This window comes from Planococcus citri, chromosome 2, assembly GCF_950023065.1.
Source record: "Planococcus citri chromosome 2, ihPlaCitr1.1, whole genome shotgun sequence".
Taxonomy (NCBI): Eukaryota; Metazoa; Arthropoda; class Insecta; order Hemiptera; family Pseudococcidae; genus Planococcus; species Planococcus citri.
Genome location: NC_088678.1, coordinates 58,870,794 through 58,891,936, shown reverse-complemented (window position 1 = coordinate 58,891,936; position 21,143 = coordinate 58,870,794). Strand labels below are relative to the sequence as shown.

General features: G+C 33.2%; 1 protein-coding gene across 1 annotated transcript; it reads left to right on the top strand.

Annotated features, from left to right (window-relative positions):
- Nucleotides 1-11,960: 11,960 nt before the first annotated feature.
- On the top strand, nt 11,961-18,107 carry LOC135836754 (matrilysin-like). Its single transcript, XM_065351770.1, has 6 exons — nt 11,961-12,245; nt 16,465-16,594; nt 16,706-16,804; nt 17,032-17,183; nt 17,263-17,437; nt 17,675-18,107. The coding sequence occupies exons 1-6, from the start codon at nt 12,123-12,125 to the stop codon at nt 17,992-17,994; spliced, it is 999 nt and encodes a 332-aa protein (XP_065207842.1). The 5' UTR covers nt 11,961-12,122; the 3' UTR covers nt 17,995-18,107.
- The last annotated feature ends 3,036 nt before the right edge of the window (nt 18,108-21,143 follow it).

Below are 21,143 nucleotides of genomic sequence, written 5' to 3'. Positions count from 1 at the left end.
AATCACTATGCTGTTTCCGTACCATACATCGACGACGAAATTAGTTCCGCATAATGTATAATGCTGCATTCGTCTTCCTACAGATAATACCTACATGCACGTCAAATATTTTGCTACTCGCCAATATGCATGGTGATCGGTGAGACTTTTTTTTTACAAGTTATTTTGCTACACCTAAATATGTAGGAATTATAATTACAAATTACAAGTTGTGTAATTTGTTGTCGAGTAAGTATAGAGCTTATAGGTTTGATTCGATTCCTGCAGCAGACTACCTATACTATGTTGTTGTTTGCTGATGAAAACGTTCTTATCACGTGATTCGATTTTAATTATATTCAAACTTTGCTGATCAATGCGTTGAGCAGAAAAATAATACGTCTGTATTTATGATATACATAAATGTAAACAATAATAATACCACTATAGGTACGTATATATAAAACAGCATCATCTTGCGCTGTATTAATAAATCATGTCAAATGAGACAAATATAGGTACGTATAAGTTCAACGTGTCATATCACATTCGAGATTTATAACATTGACGATTGCTGATTTGCTGCAAATGTAAACGAGAGACGAAACAATAACCACACACTAGCTGGAAGGTTGAATGGTGAATACACGATGAATAAGCGTCCAATGAACTTGTAGCGATTTGTAAAACTTTTTCAATATTTATCTACATGTTAGTGTATGTGCTTAGGTAGGTATATCTATCATAAAATCTAGTCTACCCCCTTCTCCCCCACATATTTGTAGTTTTGTACATAGAACATTCAAGTATAATGTTGGTAGAGGTAAGCGCAGTTGCTTTTAGTAAGTAATACGTAAGGCAATCAACAAGGTAGCTAAAGATATAGTGCAAGCTATAGGCATATACCTCTCCCATAATACCATGATTCATGATAGGTAAGGTACACCCAAAAATTCAAGTAGGTAATTGGGGATGTAAGGAATTCTACATGTTGTAGGTAGGTACATGATAACATGAATGACGAACAAATATCCGTCAATAATTCTCTTATTAAGTATAGGTATGTATTATTTATACAGCAAAATTAGTGTAACTTTGAATGAAATTCTTATCACATGTACTGTAGATAAAATAATATAGGTGAATGAAGTAGATAATATTATTATCACTCATAAGTTATAAACCAATCTGATTTTCTGAATTACTTTTCGTATTCGCGAAATCTTCAGATGTTTATTTTTCAACAAACGATTACTCATAAAATGTTTACTTATGAGCAATGAGCATCATCATGAGTCAAGCATCACACATTGATAAGCAAGTAGGTGCGTTTATATCAAGAAATCCTAAAATAAAACAGAAATATAAGTATATACGTCAAAAAAAATTTCGAGTGGGTACTGACAGTCGATGAAAACTTTCAATAATTACCTATAGCCTACTATAACTTACTAAGGTACTTAGGTAGTGAGAAAAAAATGGTTGGTTCTGTGGATCTTCATCTTTATAGTCAGCTGAATATTTACCATCTTTGATTTTGAAAGAAAACGTTGATTTTATGCGATTTTTATTTGAATTTTTTTTGAAAATGCCTCAAAAAAGCTAAAAAATTGAAAAATTGTTTTGGAACTCAACATGCCAACGTTTAACATATTGAGTGTTTGTATTTTTTTTTTTTTTGGCCTTTTCTGGTTGAGAATATTGTTTTTGAGAAGCGTAATTCAAACTAGACAGCTAAGCTTGCTTAGCTGCAAAGTGTGCGTAGCTAGCTGCCTTTTCTACAGCTATAACCGCTATTACATAGCTAAGTAGTGCATGCCTCTAATTTTTCAGAATTCTCATTATCTTCATATATATTACATACAATAATTGATGAGCTCTATTCCAAAGTGGGATGGATTTTTCAAAGTAAATTTTTCTACAAGTGATTGTTCTATGTCCAAAGAAAGGAAAGGTGCACCGACCTTTCGAAACAGAACAAATTTCAGTATCAAAAACTTTAAACGCATTTTTTGGAGGAAAAAATGACTTAACCCACTTTGGAATAGGTAGAGCTCTTCAATTATTCATATCATTTTCAATTTCACATTATCTACAACTTATAGAACTTTTAATCAATTTTTGGAATTCTCAGTGTCTCTAAATGACAAATTTTCATATTTTTTTTAGAATTTCCATTGTCTTCAAATTTATAAAATTTCAAACCAATTTTCAGAATTTGCCTTTGATTCTAAAATTATTAAATCATTAAAATATGTTAAGAATTCGCATTGCCTCTAAATAACACGAAAAAAATATGGGTAATTTTTACAAAAAATGTTGATTACATATTTAGCACAATAACCAGATCCCATACAAAAATAGGTACATAATATAAGTATGATAAAATTTGTTTTGAAAATCAGCAATTTTCAACTGTTCAGTTACAATAATAATTTTTACTGTAATCTTATAGTAAAAATCATCATTTTAATAAATTTTGCTATAACATTAGTAAAAATCATTTTGTTTTAATAATTTTTACTAAAGCATGATAATAAAAATTACATTAACCAAGTTGTGTAAAAATTACTCATTTTAAAGTAATTTTTATATCATAAAAAGTAAAAATTGCTCATCTCAAGGTAATTTTTACTGTACTTACGGCGCTATGGGTATAGTAAAAAGTATTTGAATAAGTGAAATGAAAATTCATTTAGCAAAATGATATCATCATATTTCATAACTTTGTTTTTATAAATCAAAATGAGGGGGCTACAGGGTTCAAAATTCGTTTTTTTTTGCACTAGCATCATGTACTCACTCCGCAGCATTTACCTATCCAACATTTCCAACGAAAAATCCGTCACCTATACCTACCTACCTGATGGGGATTCGAACCTGGGACCCTACAATTCCTATTCCTACCTACATGCCCTAACCATTCGACTACGAGCTCACATGGTGGGTTAGGGCATTAATCCATTAAAAGAATATATTTGTTGGGTAAACGCCCCACCAAACCACTCCCACTTGGAACATACAGCTAACAGACGAGGGGTGTAACAGGGTACAATGAGACAGCTGATTTGAAAAGCGGAGATGGAATAGACTGGGGGTATAGCAGGGTACAATGAGCGGCAGGTGTTTTGCAAGTCTCCTTTTCCCTTTTTTAGGATTTAATGCATTAAAATAATGAACTAAAATTGCAATTACTCAGCAATTACCCATCCGAATTGAATGAAAAATAATCTATTCCCTCCGCCTTAATGATTCTCAAATGGTGTCCAATAGGTACAAAAAACGGTTGGATAGTTTAAGAGAACATTCATGTATAATGAAATTTCATTTCTCAAAGCGAAACCAATAGTGTGCTACGCACACTGAAAATGAAATGAAATTGAAAGAGGCAGTTTTTGAATGATCTAGACAATTTTTGGTTTACCTATTTCATTGTTCAAATATTGAAGAATAATAATTATTGGAAATCTATCCAATTTTTTTCAAGTTGACAAAATGAAAGGAAATCAATTTTGAAAGTTTGATATAATTTCAACGATTTATTTATGTTTTCCTCCAGATCTTGAAAGTTAGACTATGTAAAAGTTCACTTCAGATGGAAGTGGAAATGTCAGAAACATCAATGTCATTTCCCCTCCCCCTCCTCCTTTCAAATGTTCAAGAGTTTTCAAAAGTCATATGTCTTGAAAATTCTGATCCATATCGCTCTCCCATTCGAAGATATTACCTACTTACTTCCAAATATCAAAACTTTAATAATTTACGAGTATATTTTGTAGGTATTTAACGGGAAGGAAAATCCATCTCACAAAAACATTGAGAAAATGTAAGGATTTAAAAAAATTTCTGTAAGAACCTACAGATATCTTTTTCACATCCTTTGCTCAAAATCAGCATAGAAGATGTTCTAAAAATGATGAGTACCATTACTTAGTGTAAGCCTACCTAGACCTACTCACATTAGGCTATATCAATGAATCAGTCAATTATTGAGATGTTTCATTATGTCTGGAAACGGTTGTGTCGGCAGCGCAGTGCGTACGACGGAATCTATTATTCATAAAGTTTGATACTGAGTCACGCTTTGATAAAAGAATATTCGTATGGAATATCCTCTGTGTATCATGTAGACTATAGGATTCGCAGCTCGACTCGCGGTATTACGTTTGCAATGAAAGATTTTAGCTATTTCAACCATTGAAATGGATACAACAATATGATTACGTTGAATTATAACTACACAATACAAAAAAGAAACGCGTATTAAACAAATTTATAAACGTTGGCAAAAAGATAATTTCTATGCGGAGAGCACGTAGGTCTGCCAGCTAGGTACAGCGGGTGTCAAAATGTAGCATTTTAGTGTCCACGTTTTTCAATGTGTCATACCTGTTATCACCTTTTTATCAGTTGAATGAATTTGCACAACGTGGATTTTCTTTTGCAGGGCACAGCACACCGTCCATTTTATAGAATAGCGCGATCTGTACTGCAAGCATATAGCTAGGGCACTACGTAGTGCCCTAATATAGCGAGATGTTGTACTGTCTACAGTTTACACATCATTTATCACGTTTTGCTTAATAAGCAGAAATAACAATCATCACTGTGCATACATTGTTACTAATCAGGTATCTACTTGGTAATTTATACGCTGTTTCAAATAATGTGTAATTATCCGCGAGCCTATTTGATTTTTAACTAAGGTAGACCTATGGTAGTTTATTGTAGGTACCTACTTTGTAGTAGGCACATCTGCGACCTTGCGCATCTGTAACGTGATAATTTCAACGTGTAATAAATCATTTGAAAATTGTATGTAGCACGGTGCAGCTTTTTTATTCGAGTACCTACCTATAGTCAAATAATTTCTAGTTTATATAAAATTGGAAAAAATTATTCTTTGTTAATATTCGCTCTTTTTTAATGGAAAATTTTCCAACTTTTAAATATTTTGTTACGTGCGCGACGTATCAAGTACCGCGACGTTTGTTATGTTTGTTTGAATCGGAACTGTAGAATTACGTCGACCTTCTCGTCATAAAAAGAATATGAATCAAAAGTTGTTGTACCATTCCAAATAGTTATGTTTATTTCAATTCTTCTTTAAATTCAACAAATGGTTGATCCATTATGTAAGCGAAATGGAAACATTTCAATGAAAACGCCATTCACATTTCTTCGCAATTTTTATTCATCTTCGACGTTTTCAGATGACTTTGATTTAAAACTACACACAAAACAAAAAAATGCTGACACCATCGGTGTACTTACCACCTTTTGGGAGAAATTAAATGTAGCGCATGTGAATTTGGGATCACTAATTAATTTATATTTTTCTCCAAAACTTGCACTTTTACTATACTTACGCTTCTCTGTATTTTTAAAATGAATGGTACTTATTTACGAGGGAGATATTTTATCTGCTGACCAAAAAATTTTTGAACGCGACGAAGAGGAAACGAAAGAGCACTAAGAAAACTAAAAGCGACCTGAGGTGCGTTTTGTTATGTTTTCGAGAGCATTCAGTTCGAATATTTACTTACCTACTTATTCAAAAATCTCCTCTAGCTAACGTAACTTTTCAAAAAATATCATTTTACACTACTATTATATCTTGTCTGAAAAACCATCTTATGAATTATGAATTCTGAATTCAGCTAACGTTGTTTTTCAAAAAATATCCTATTTAAACATGTAAAGTGGTGGAGTTGAACAACCACCTTTTGAGTTATGGATTCTGCATTCAGCTAACGTTGCTTTTCAAAGAATGTCCCATTTAAACTTGAGCGGCGGTGGACTTTAAACACCACCCTATAAGTTATGATTTTCCATCCAGCTAATGTAACTTTTCAAAAAATACCCATTTACACTTCTATTTTGTCAAAGCTGAAAAATCACTTTTCGAGTTATGGATTCCGCATTCAGCTAATGTTCTTTTTCAAGAAATATTCCATTCAAACTTGTGTGGAAGTAGACTTGAAGAACCCCCTTATGAGTTGTCATTCCTCATCCTGCAAATGTTATTTTTTTAAAAAAATGCCCATTGCATTCATACTTTCATGACAAGTTTGAAAAACCACCTTATGAGTTATGGATTCTGCATTCAGCTAACGTTGTTTTTCCAAAAATACCACATCCAAACTGGTGCGATGGTGGACTTGAAAACCACCTTATGAGTTATGATTTCCCATCCTGCAAATGTTATTTTTCAAAAAATACCACATTTAAAGTTGTTGTGATATTGTACTTGAAAAACCACCTTTTGAGTAACGGATTCTGCATTCAGCTAACGTTGTTTTTTAAAAAATATCCCATTTAAACCCCATTCTGCATGCTAATGTTATTTTTTCAAATAATACCCATATACCTCACAGTCGAATCCGAAAAACCTCCTTATGAGTTATTGATTCTGCATTCAGCTAATGTTGTTTCTCAAGAAATATTCCATTCAAACTTGTGTGGAAATAGACTTGAAGAACAACCTTATTAATTGTGATTCTCCATCCTGCTAATGTTATTTTTTTTTTAAATACCCATTGCATTTTATACTTTCATATCAAGTTTGAAAAACCACCTTATGAGTTATGGATTCTGCATTCAGCTAACGTTGTTTTTCCAAAAATACCCCATTCAAACTTGTGTGGAAGTAGACTTGAAAACCACCTTATGAGTTATGATTTCCCATCTTGCTAATGCTATTTTTCAAAAAATGTCCATTTATATGTACTTCCATGTCCAGTCTGAAAAACTACCTTTTGAATTATGGATTCTGCATTCAGCTAACGTTGTTTTTCAATAAATATCCCATTCACTCTTGTGTGGAAGTAGACTTGAAGAACCACCTTATGAGTTATGATTTGCCATCTTGCTAATGCTATTTTTCAAAAAATGTCCATTTATACTTTCTTGTCAAGTCTGAAATACTACTTTTTGAATTATGGATTCTGCATTCAGCTAACGTTGTTTTTCAATAAATATCCCCTTCAAACTTGTGTGGAAGTAGACTTGAAGAACCACCTTATGAGTTATTATTCTCCATCCTGGAAATGTTATTTTTCAAAAAATACCACATTCAAAGTTGCTGTGATAGTGGTCTTGAAAAACCATATTGTGAATTAAGGATTCTGCATTCTGCTAACGTTGTTTTTCAAAAAATATCCCATTTAAACCCCATTCTGCTAACGTTATTTTTCAAAAAATACCTATGTATGTACTTCCATGTCAAGTCTGAAAAACCACCTTATGAGTTATGGATTCTGCATTCAGCTAATGTTGTTTTTCAAGAAATATCCCATTCAAACTTGTGTGGAAGTAGACTTGAAGAACCACCTTATGAGTTGTGATTCTCCATCCTGCTAGTGTTATTTAAAAAAAAAAAATACCCATTGCATTTATACTTTGAAGTCAAGTTTGAAAACCACCTTATGAGTTAGGTATGGATTCTGCATTCAGCTAACATCGCTTCTCTAAAATTACAGTTATTTCAACATTTTATGTAATTTCTTATAATGTGACATTCTATTCTGAAATAGGCTACTTAATGTGATCCTTTTTTATTCCATCCAGCAATTTTTTGTGAGTAATTAACAATTTTTTTACTCAATTTTTTCTCAAATTTTTATTACCTACTTTTTGGTGATTTTGAGTAAATTTTAATTCATTTTTTGTATTTTTATAACACTTTAATAGTTTAATATAGGTACTTTCAGTAATGTTTCATGCGATTCTCACACAATTTGGTTAATTTCAACATTTTTAACTTCATTGTTCTTCGGTAATTCTTTCTTAGGTAGTAAATTTTAAAGATTTTTTTATTTCTTTGGAAACAAGTTTTAATCGATATTCCATAAAATTTTGGTCAACTTTGTCTTTTACTGAAATATCATTATTTTTTTTTTGGTGATTTTGTTTAGTCAATTATAACATTTTAGCAGTTTTTCATCCATATTTCATAAAATTTTCACTAATTGTTGTTCAATTCTGAACCTCCGGGAGTGTTTCGATTATTGTAACAGGTTTTCATCGATGTTTAAAACAATTCTTGCTATTTTTTGACCAATTTTTCCAAAATTCCACCAGAAGTGGTTTTCTGTAATTTAGGTACGTGCTTGTTGTAAAATTGCGTTAATTTTTTAATTTGATGAACTTTTCTTGTTTCTATTTTTCAAAAAATGCCCATTTATACTTCCATGTCAACTCTGAAAAACTACCTTTTGAGTTATGGATTCTGCATTCAGCTAACGCTGTTTTTCAAAAAATATCTACCGGACTTGAAAAACAACCTTTCGAGTTAGAGATTCTGCATTCACGTAAAGTTGTTTTTCAAAAAATATCACATTCAAAGTTGTTGCGATGATGGACTTGAAAAACCACATTATGAGGTATGATTCTCCATACAGGTAATGTAACTTTTCAAGAAATACTCATTTACACTTTTATTTATGTCAATATTGAAACCCACCTTATGAGTTATGGATTCTGCACTCACCTAACGTTGTTTTTCAAGAAATACCATATTCAAACTTGTGCGATGGTGGACTTGAAAAACCACCTTATGAGTAATGGTTCCCCATCTGGCTAATGCTATTTTTCAAAAAATGTCCATTTAACTTATACTTCCATGTCAAGTCTAAAAAACCACTTTTTGATTCATGGATTCTGCATTCAGCTAACGTTGTTTTTCAAAAAATATCCCATTTGAACTTGTGTGGACGTAGACTTGAAGAACCACCTTATGAGTTATGATTCCCGACCCTGCTAAAGTTATTTTAAAGAAAATACTCATTGCATTTATACTTTCATGTCAAGTCTGAAAAACCACCTCATGAGTTATGGATTCTGCATTTTGCTAACGTTTTTTTTTCCAAAAAGTACCACATTTAAAGTTGTTACGATAGTGGACTTGAAAAACCGCTTTATGATTTATGATTCTCCATCCAGCTAATGTAACTTTTCAAAAATACCTATTTACACTTCTATTATGTCAAGTCTGAAAACCCACCTTATGAGTTATGGATTCGGAATTCAGCTAACGTTGTTTTTTCAAAAAATGCCCAATTTAAACCAGGGATGTGCCTTTACCGTAAAGTATTATTTTTTACATAGTTTACTTTACACGTAAAGTAAAATGTAATGTAAATTGAATATGTAAAGTAAAAGTAAAGTAAACTATTCTTTGTTTTTTTCGTTGGAAAATCAAAATTTGGATCAATTTCTCTTCGTTTTCGCGTTCTCAGCTTTTTTCTTTGCTTTATTTCTGTTCTAATGATGGCATAATTACCTATTTTGTGTGATTATTGTTATTTTAACTCTAAATCGAGGTGTCAGTGGGTCAAAAGCGAAATCTGGCATTCAAAACCCTAGGGTTTTGTACTTTGTTTACATTATTTTTTACCAAATTTTCATTTGTTTCGTCTTTTGTGCAAAATCATTTCATTTTTCATTGATTATGAACACAGAGATATTCAAAATGTGTTTTTAGGAACTCAAAACGTCAAAACAGTACAAAAACTGACCAAAAACACGAAAATTTACAAAGTTTACCTTTTAGTTTACTTTACAGTAAAATAAAAATATTTTACTTTACAATTTTACATTACATTTTACTGTAAACTATGTAAAGTATTTAGTTTACGGCCAACCCTGATTTAAACTTGTGAAACGGTGGACTTGAAAAACCAACTTATAAGTTATGATTCTCCATTCATAACTCCAAATTTTAGAAAATTCAAAGGACCACACGGGACACTGAAGACTCGAATTCGGAAATTAGAGTTCAAAACCTCATCTTCTCCTCCCACATCTTCACCTAAACTCAACACTACATTAGCAAAAAAATCACGAAAAATCAACATTGATCAAATCCCGCGTACTATAAAAATACCATGCAGATTTAACAAATCGTTTAACCAGATTTATTCCGCATCATTGAACAAGTTCTCACAATAATAATAGTATAGTACGCGAGGCAATGATACAATCTATAACAATGTGGGAGCGATGGTATTCCGCGTGTCCGACCACAATCACAATAGAAATCAGCGTAAAAGTAGGTACCTACCATTCATGCACGCGATATGTTTTTAATTATTATTTATTCTTCGCGCCGGCTACTACAACAACCATTCCATAAAAACGTGTGCAGCGTATACGCAGCAGTAACCAAGTATACCACTGTGCACTGTGTGTGGAGATGATCTCCATCGTAGAGTTGTCGTCGTTCTGCGCGAATTTCGTAGTATTTTTTTTTAATACGCGTTATAGGAAACCCTTTTCATCATCGACAAAAGAGGGTCGGTCGTCGTCGAGAGAAATAATACGAATAATATATATTTTTTTCAAGTATATATACGACAAAAAAATGGGTGTGTAAGGTAGCACGTGTGTTTCTCAAAAACCCGTTGCTTGTATTCTTTCCTCTTCTTTTTTTTTTTTTTGGGACAAAACACGGTATAGTGTATGGTATACTCGTAAACGATACGCGTAGCTCGACGCTTATTCGCAGGTAGGTACAATGTGCAAAAATGACCATTGTAACGACGAAAACGAAGTATTTAAAAAAAAGAATCACGACCTCGTCGTCATCTCGTTCTTCCGGATTTTCATAGCATCGTGACCTTCTATCGTACCATCCATATAAAATGAGTACGAAAGCGAAATCAACCGCCAAATAAACTATCATCATTATTATGATTCTAGCCGAGCATTTTCATTACTAATACCTACCATACGTTCATCCTATGAGTATTGATTGAAAAATTGCAGCGCGTGCATATAACACCAGGCCAATAAACACATTGACCATAAGACGATACAATATAGAGGGAGGAGGCAGCGAGGAGCATGGACATAAATTGCGCTTCTTCTTACAGTAATGTGCTATGTAGGTATTTGTACGATGCTCGTATTATCGAAGCACAGACAAAATAACAAAAGTTGAAAAAATCATCACCGTTAGAAGTACTGACCTCATCATATAGAAACACAACACACTAAACGGTATTTTTTTTCGCGAGTAATTTACATATGTACGTACTTCTATGCGTTATACCTACCTAGATACACCTCCGCAATCATCTATATTCTCTTTACTAATCGCTAAAACATCCACCGCACACCGGCGGCACCGGTATGGCCACCAGCAGTTCAAATGAGTAAATTCCCAATTCCTCTGATTATAATATTCAATGAATCATCGCGCATCGCGACCGAAAGAAACATTTTAAACGCGTAACAACAATAACACAAAGACCGATCATTACGGAGCAAAAAAGAGGAAATTCGGTGCGTTTCGGACTTCAGTGATGAGATTGTTTAAGAAGTATGACAGATCGTTCATTTTCCGTCACACGTGTTTTTGTCACTACTTATCGACGGGTAAACCGATGGTTAATATGATAATATACGAGTCGTCGTCGATGTCTCATTTCCAATACCCAGACTTGTTCATATTCTCCGTTTAAGTTATGGGCCTTTTAATTTAGGTTCATCGAGCCGACATCTACGTGATGTTCACATCTCTACCTACTGTTGGGGTTTTACGTACTCGACACCTCGACATAACACGATCAGCGAACGTACATTGTACCAAGTCATTGTTTTTGAACATTCAAAATACCTACCAAATAAATTTCAGGATTTCAATAAATCACTTGAGAAGATAGGTAAAGGTAAATTACCTGCGTAGGTACCTGAAATGAAATTCGCTTTTCAAAGATGAAATAAAATGCAAATTCTCACGTTTACTCGTAAATTTAAAATTTCATTTGATTCGCGTAGGTACTTGGAAAAATACAACAATCAGCGATTTCGATTTCATAGATGAGACGCGATCAATTCTAGAAACTGAATTCATATCATACTGAAGTACTGCACGAGTCGGAAATAAACTGCATTTTGTAATGTCTGATAATTATATACTATCGACATTGTGTATTCGTGATTTGTAAATAATGCTCAACGTCTCAATTACAAAATAGGTACATACTTATAGTAGCAATGTATCTGACATTAGTGAAATATTGATACGTGAGAAAAATGATCGTTCACAGCTATGCTTCTGTGCTTATTGATTTGTCAGTGAACAATTTAATTCGAATTTAATTATTCAAAGAAATTCGAAAACAATACGATTTTCGAACATGTTTCTCTGGTTGGAATTATTGATCTCTCGTCCCATTGTTGTGTTTGTTTCGTTTAATATTTTCAGTGTGCAGTTTGAAATTACCGATGCATCAGAAGTACTAAATGAAACACAGGCTATGGTAAGTTTTGTTATTTCATTTAGCCGACTTGATAGGTCAGAAAAATACAAAAATAGGAAGGGGCCTTCAGAGAGCAAATCGTAATCCTCATCTGTAACTTATGTTTTCGGGACAGGACTTATTTTGGAGTACATATTTTGTACAACATATCAAAAGGAGATTATTCTAAGTACAATGTTTCCAAATTGAAATACAAATCAACACAAATTTTTTATTTTTTATTTGCTCGTGCCTGGGATGATTGCAAAATTTAAGGTCACTTTTTTGGAAAAGTGCTTTTTTGCATTTTTTGCAAAATATCTGTATTTTTTAGAGATTTCACAACGTGAGAAAATAAAAAAGAAAGAATCAAAATCCGATTATAAATGGAAATGGGTAACAAAATTTGATTGGTATTATGATAAGGTAAACTGCCTATTAGTACGCACCGCCTATTAGTACGCATTGCGTTTTTCTCGCGATTGGTAACACTGATCGAAAATTTGACCACACCATGACGTAGCTGACTAATGACCCTAGTTTCTCCGAAAAAATCACGCAGTTTGATTGAAAACTCTGTCTCTGAGAACAATTTAAATGAAAAACTGTGTTTTGGATTTTTTTTTCATCAAAATGGGAAATGAGATTGAACATATTAAAATAATGTTATTTGGTAAGTATCTTATACCAATCGATCCGTAATTTTATGTAGTTTCTTATGAAAAAAAAGACATTTCGAAAATATTATTTTATTATAGAGCTAGACATCATTTTATGTCAGAACAAAAAACTTCCTATAAGTACGCACCTCCTAAGTCCTATTAGTACGCATCATTTTTGCATGTAAATTTTCATTTTTTTGATCATTTTGCATTAAAATGAATAAAATTAGCTGAAATTGGTATTTAGTCCATCTAAGTTCAAGATTATGAAGTCTGATCATGATACTGACGCTAATTTCAAAAAAATGGACAAAAAATATGGTGTCAAAAAAATGTATTTTTTTTAAATCTGAAAACTTTGCTTTTTTGGGTATTTGAATTGCTAATTTGGTTTTTTTTCACAGTAATTCCCTCTAAATATGCCATTACACTTTTTCAGTGCTTTTTGTTGGATTTTTTACCATTTTCAACGTGTATTTACTCATGCGTACTTATAGGCGGACGTTTGCGTACTAATAGGAAGGTACCTTCCTATTAGTACGCATTTGAGTTGCCCTCATTTTTGCGTTATTACAAAAAAGCAGCAATGGGAAACTCAAAAGTGAGTAAGCAGTTATGTAGCCAAGGGTTCAAAGCTTATGTGTACAAAATTTCATAAATTTTTATGCACAACTCTGGGAGCTGGAGCGTCTCAAACCTTAACCGCGTACTAATAGGCGGTCTTACCTTATAGGTAGTTTTGTTGAGATAATCAACAAATTTTAAGAATTCGACACGAGATGAGAAATTTGTTTTCTTTATATATAGGTAATGTTAATGTACCTATTGAGAATGTATTCGAAATATTTCCAATTTTTTTCCTGTCATTTTCGTGTCATTTTTTGGAATTTACGATTAAAAGCATAACTAATAATTTAATCTGAGTTTCAAGGGAAGAGCAATGTAGGTTTGGGAGAATCCCTCCCCCCTCCCCCTAGAAAAAGGTCAGCAGATTTCGACTAAATTCAGCAGAAACCATCACTTTGAGTTACAAATCACTCAGAAAACATTTTAGATCCGGAAGTGCTCATGGAGAAGAAAAATGGGATTTCAAAATCGCGCCTTTTCGCTACCCAACCTGTTTATTCGTGTTTTAAAAACTTTTGTTCTACAGTATTTCGCATTAATCATGCCCCATGCCAACACATGGACAGGTAATTTCTGAAACAGGGGGAATATGTTGGAACGGAGGGGTGCCACTTTTTAAACCATTATTGCCAATAGCAGAAATTGTAGAAAAATAGCAAAAAACTTATGAAATTTTTTCGATTTTCTAGATAATTTCAATAATAATTAAAAAGTTGGCACCATTGCGTTTCAAAATATCCCCCCAGTTTCAGGAATGATGAATTTCGATGGTTTTGGTTTGATCAATGCGAAATATACTTACCTATTGGAGAAGAACAACATTTTTAAAACACTGTATCCAAAAATAAACGATTTGTAAATTTTCAAATGCTCAGTAGAACCCTAAAAGTCCCAAAAATTTTATTTGGACACAATGTCTATCCAAAAATTTCAAGAGACAGCGGTTTTGAAATCAAAAGAACCAGGTTTTTTAAAGAAGGATTTTGGTGAATTTAAAAATATGGTAGGTGCATAATTTGCGGTTTGTTTATTCCTATATAAGTCTATTAAACGAGCTTGTGTCAATTTTAAGAATTCAAGACATATGCCACCATTTTTGAAAACTTTAAATAATAATTCATTTTAGCTTACATTGTTTAGCTCCTTCAAAATGAGAGATAGGCAAAAAGTGAGCCACATTTATATTTTTTAACGTGATTTTATCTCACAAGGAAACTTTTACACCCGCAACTCTAATCAAGTTGCAATTTGGCTCATTAAAAGGACACGTCACCCACACCACAAAACAACATTTTGAGCTCTTGAAGTTGATTGTTAGATTTTGAGTGAATTCATGAAAATGGCTAAAATATAGCCAATTCATTGGTGGAGTGAATGTGCTCATAAATTTTTTAGCTACAAAAAATATGTGTAATGATTTTAGAGGAGAGGGTGCAGAAAACTTCGAGTGATTTTCCTCAGAAATAAAATCCAATCTGGATTTTTGTTTTAAACTAAAGGTTTGAAACTTACAAAAAAGGAAATTTTTGAAACAGTCATTTCAGATTCACCATTTTTGAGATTTGGGGTTTTCCTTTTTCCCAATATTTTTTTTCTGAAGAGATCCCAACCCCTTCCAGTTCCAGAGAAAAGAAAAACTGAGATAGGCAAGTACTTCACAGAAACTTGAGTTTGGCGTCGAAATCATGGTCTAACGTGTGCTAAATAGATAAGTATCCATTGACGCCATATTTTTTTGAAAACCTGCCTTCTCTGTCTTGTACTTTTCACAAAAATTTTTATTACCTGCCTATTTGGGGTAAATGTTTCAAACCAAAAAATTTAGAAGAATTCGGAATCAGAACAACAATTTTGAAGGGGAAAAAAATTTAATTTGGTTTGGTTAGTGTGGTAATTTTCCTTAATAAAAAAAACCAACCCCTCCCCCTTCAGACAAGTAGGTACATTTCAAGCCTCACTATTCAAAGAATGGTTTTATATGATTTGCTTTTCCTTTCAAAACTCGATTTTGTCCTCTCCTTTCCTAGATTTCTTAAAGTAATTGCTTTAAAAATCTGCCTATTTTTAGAACCCTTTCCAACATTTTTGAAAAAATCTCGATTTTTTCAACTTCTATATGAATAAATGAAATCAGATTGTTGAACGTGATAATTGAACGCTGTAAACGTTCTATATTCATATACGTGCAATTATCACACACGTTCAATATTGTATATACGTGCAATTTCGCATGTGCAATTGTTTGCGTGCAATTTTCACCAACCCCTTTCAAGGCTTTCAGGTATTTCGAAGATGAAAAAAACTGAAATTTTTTGTTAGGTAAAGTTGAATTGGTGTCGAAGGTACTCTAGAGTTTTGGAACGATTTGAAGTCACTGGAGAGAATTCTATCGTTTGCAAAGCGAGTAAGTATGAGACAGTTGATAAAATTAAATGAATTCGGAAGCACATAATGTTGCAAAATTTCGAACGATGATTAATTCAGCAGATACCTATCTAATTATTACTTCTAGAAAATGTATGACCAGGGCATTCCTCTCAGCATTAATTATCAATACGTTGTTGAACTATGCATTACTTGATATCTTACTTACAAGAATTTACAAACGCTACTCACCCATCAAACTCAGAACCGTTCGCTAATGATTCACTCGAAAAGGAAAAATTTCGTTTGAAAATCTAGAAAGGTTATCGCTCCTTCGTTGGAGGGTCGATCATACGTTATTGACTCATCCAAAAAATGATAAGTTTGAGCTGATGAGCGAAAGATTCGACTAGGTAAAATTATCATTCATTTGACAATAATGAATCACGTTTTATGTATAATCAGTCGTTTGGACCAATTTTCTCCGAAATCGATTTAAATACTATTGTCGACTTATGGTACCTATACCTATACTACCTACTAAAGAAAAAGTCATCAAAATCTGAAAACCTTTTTCACTTTTCCAGATACACTTGGCTCAGTACGGTTACCTTGCATTGTCAGTTGACGAAATACAATCCGGCAAACGAGTATCGAAAGAAGACTTGTCTAGAGCTCTGAAGGAATTTCAAGATTTTAATAATCTTCATTCGACTGGTACAATCATTATCTTCAATTATGCATAGTATTATTTTAATTTCAACTGATTTTGTGTTTTGAAAAGTTTCCCAGTAGCCTATATAGCATAATTTGTTTTTTCTTGCATAGGAAATCTGGATGTTCAAACGATGAGTAAATTGCAAGAACCACGATGTGGTTTTCCAGATGAGACGAGAAATTCTAGAACTCGATGGTTTAAACATTCCAGTAAGAATGTTATCAACACTCCACCCCTATATTTAATTGTTTATTAATTGTACCCAGGTATCGTATACCTACCTAGATACATATAGGCGTCTCACAATCAGTTATTTTTGAATATCAGAACTAAAAATGAAAATTGTAACTAAACTGACTCGATCAGTAATACTTTGTACAATTATTATTCTTCATTATTTACCTATTTACGAGCACATCACTTTTTTTCCTGCCAGACAGGAAGTGGATAGAAAACAGAATTACATTCGCATTTGAACACGATTCCAAAAAATTACCGCCTCATGTAACACATAATGAAATATACCGAGCTTTCAAAACATGGGAGGAATTCATACCAATTAAATTCGACCTGGCTGACAAGGAAAAAGTACCTACTGTAATTCAAAAGCACACTTACATCATAAGATACCTACTTGACTACAGAAAATTTGCTTTTCATTGCACAGCCCAACATCTTGGTTTCTTTCGAAACTGGCAAACATCAAGATCAGGCACCTTTCGATGGTCCTTTAGGAATTCTAGCGCACGCCACCGGTCCACAAGAAAGTCGTCTACATCCATCTTTTGCTCACTTTGACGATGACGAAAATTGGCATGTTGAAAATGAGAAAAATAATGACGGTAAACCATCTGGTAGATGATGAAATAAATTATAATAAGTAATGAACCATCGAAATATAAGAGTTTAAACTAGGTACTTTTCAATGGTGCCGTGGAAAATATTCTCATAACGCAAGAATATGTTTATTACACCTTAACTCAGTTTGTCTTCATTTTCAGTATTAATTTCACTTAAACAAACTAGTTATTTCCCTAGTTCGAATTGTTTCTAGACATCTACTTGGCATTTTTTTCCAGACGGGCCAAATCTTTATCAAGTTGCTGTACACGAAATAGGTCATACTTTGGGCCTTTATCATTCCAATGATACAAAATCAGTAATGAGAGCGCATTATCCGGGATCCTTCAATCCAAACTTCAAAATGCCATTGGATGATGTATACGCTATACAAACATTATATCCAAAAAAGAGAAAATTAAAGGGACCAAATGGTAAACCACTTTACACTACTGTTCCTCCTAGACCAAAGAGAAAGAGACGGACTACTCGAAAACCGTTACCTAAATCAGAACTCGCCAAAAATCATACTGCTTTAGATCGAGGCAGAATTTTGTAAGTAAGAAGATCGCATGGTGAAATTTTTGACCCATCAATTTTAAAAAGATATGGTACTTGTACATTTTAAAATCAGATCCTGCGTTTGGGAAATAAACAGTTCTGAATATCTGAGCTTTGTAGTTGTCTGAATAAAAATTTTCAGATCCTATTTGAATTCAGAAATGCAAGAGATATTGATGAAAAATGAACCATACAATACTTTATGTCATTTTAGGGAGAAATGAAGACCGTCATTTTTGTCTTTTGACTTCTACTTTGAGAAGAAGTGATTCCATCATTTTGACGCAGGGATCACCAATTCTGTGAGGTGGACTAGGAATGATTAATCTTATTGATAATGATCTCAAGTCCAGTTTCCTAAGGGTTTTCTGCAACTCTTGAATTGATCCCAAAATCATCCATTGTTAATGTCAAATGGCTTAGGTAGGTACCTTTTGGATCAATGATTTTAATTCAACTCCATATACAGTTTAGACCCCATGGGTTTGTGAACATCTTGCATGTAAGTATTGTTCCTGCATAAAATAATTTGTACGTTCTCACTCATCACCCAAACTGCTTGAAAATAATTCAAATTCACGAATTCCACCATCTCCATCTCCCCTCTCTTTCACTTTCTATTACGCCAGTCCATAGACTACTCTAATTGGTAATTTAAAATTACATGTTTGTTAATTTCTTCTTCCTTATTAATGTCAAATATACTGTATCATGTTCATAACACATCGGTACTAAAAAAAACGTGACCGCTTAATTTATTAAATAATACAAAGATTAAACTATCGAACCGTGTAAATGAACCGTGCGCGCATAATACCTACACAGGTAGAAGGTATATATGATTATTTGATCAAGTTATTACGCTCCTAAAAGGTAAGTGGTTTACCAGTCCGATTAATTCAGTCACTGAAAAAAACCACGAATATTTGAGCGTTCGTTGTATTATGTATATCGCTTATAGTATAGGCAACTTCTCCCACAACTGGAAATTCTCAAGACTGACGAAACCATCCGGAGAATCCCCTCGAAACACGTTTCACGTTTGCCGCATGAAGATGAAGAACACGTGAGTTGCCTGTAGACCTAGGTCTATGTACTGCTTGCGTAGGTAAGTCGATTCAGAAAAAACACATTCGAGTTGATCTTGTAGATATGTAGATAAATACTGCATGAATGAAACTTCCATAGAAAAAAAACATGAACTATTTATAATGATTGCAAGAGAGTTTTTCCGTATTTAAATTTTTTTTTTAATCCTTTTGCTGCCCAGTGCATTATTTGTATGTACTAGCATGGATATACAGGGTGTTCCAGAATAACCTTTCACATTTTGGTAACCACTGATCTGTGTTCAAGTGGAGCTAGGGGAATGGTAAAGGCGGTTCTAGGTAGCCAAAGCATGCCGAATTATGTTTCAATAGTTATTTTTTGCCCTGGAGAAGTAGATGGCTGTACAGTGTGCTTTTACTGTGAAGGCCTTTTTTAAAAATAAAGGTTCCTGTAACTCTTTACTCCTTACTCATCAGTAACGAAGCTCATTTTTATCTAAATGGTGAAGTGAATAATTGGAATGTGCGCTTCTAGTGTACAAAGAATCAGTTGATAATACTTGAGAAACATCTAAACCTCCGCCAAGTTGACTGTTTGGTTGGGCGTGGCTAAATTCGGTATAGTGGGACCATGTGTGTTTAACGAAACAGTAACGGTGAGGGGTAAGGCAAAATGTTAAACGAGTTTCTTGTTCCAAACTAAAAGACAGACGCGATGTAATAGAGTTACTTACTTCCTTCCAACATGTTGGAACTACCAGGGATGTACACATCATCGACCTTTTAGTTAACCTAGACGGCTACTCATACGCGAAATTATCCCACTGGTTATGTCGCCAACTCTGTGGATTTCAAATTAGAAACAAACGCATCTGCGCATGTCTCAGGAAACGTGTGTGTGTATTTTGTTGTCAGTGGATTAGTGGTTGAAGTGGGGGTGCCGGTGGCGTTTCCGTTTACTGTTCACAAGCATCAATTCCTGAGACATGCGCAGATGCGTTTGTTTCTAATTTGAAATCCACAGAGTTGGCGACATAACCAGTGGCTTTAGTTTGCATTGGAGTAGTCGTCTAGGTTAACTAAAAGGTCGATGGTACACATATGTTTAGCGCGTGAGCACTTCGGTCATCAAATAATTTTGTTATGGTCGACGTGTTGAACCAGAAATTTAATGGCCACCTTGATCCCCTGACTTTTCAGCCTGCGATTTTTTTTTATGGAGTTATTCCAAGTCAAAAGTGTATCGAGATAAATCTAGGACTCTGAAACAGCTTCTAGGTTCATGAGTCGCAACTGATTGGAAGAGAAGTGTTCAATAATTTGAAAAAATGTTTGGTTGAATGTGTCAAAAATGAAGGAAAATATCTCGATGGAAAAATTTTTAAAACTTCATTTTTAATGAAAACTCAAATATACGGTCTAAAAACGGCATATTTCTACTTCATTTTGGTTGTAAAAGAATTTTTGTAAACATTTTTCTCTCAGAGTAATAAAAAAAACAAATGTGAAAGGTTATTCTGGATTCTGGAACACCCTGTATATTTGCCAACATAAATTGGTGCGCAATTCTACATCTGGTATAATGAATAAAATTTATAAGAAAATGGTGCAAACCAACCAAGAAAAAATTACAAAACGTCAAAATTCATTGAAAAATTGTTGAAAATGACAAAAATTGATGGAATATTTTAAAATGTTTTACAAAATACGGCAAAAACATGAAAAAAGTTGCATGAATTGTCAAAAAATTTGTAAAATTTGACTCAAGAATACTTAGTTAAAATTGAGAAACATGTGTAATAATGAAAAAATTAATCCAAAAGTGGTTGAAAATGAAAGAATCAGAATCATTCTAAATTTTGAAATAGGTAAGTACCTAGTTAAAAATTTATATGAAAATGTTTCAAAACCGAAAAATTACCTACAAAATTTATGTAAGAAATCATTCCAAAGTTGCAAAAATTGGTGCCATATTTAAAAAAGTTTCATAAAATAAGATAGGTAAGTACTTCATATACCTACTTATACCTCCCACTTGGTGAAAATATATTTTAAAAAAATAATAAAAAATCTTTATGAATTGTCAAATATTAGTATT

Coding starts and splice junctions, on each gene's coding strand:
- LOC135836754 (XM_065351770.1), top strand. CDS start 12,123: ATGTTTCTCTGGTTGGAATTATTGATCTCTCGTCCCATTGTTGTGTTT. Junction 12,246..16,464: donor TAAATGAAACACAGGCTATG/GTAAGTTTTGTT, acceptor TCACTTTTCCAG/ATACACTTGGCTCAGTACGG. Junction 17,184..17,262: donor ACCTGGCTGACAAGGAAAAA/GTACCTACTGTA, acceptor TTCATTGCACAG/CCCAACATCTTGGTTTCTTT.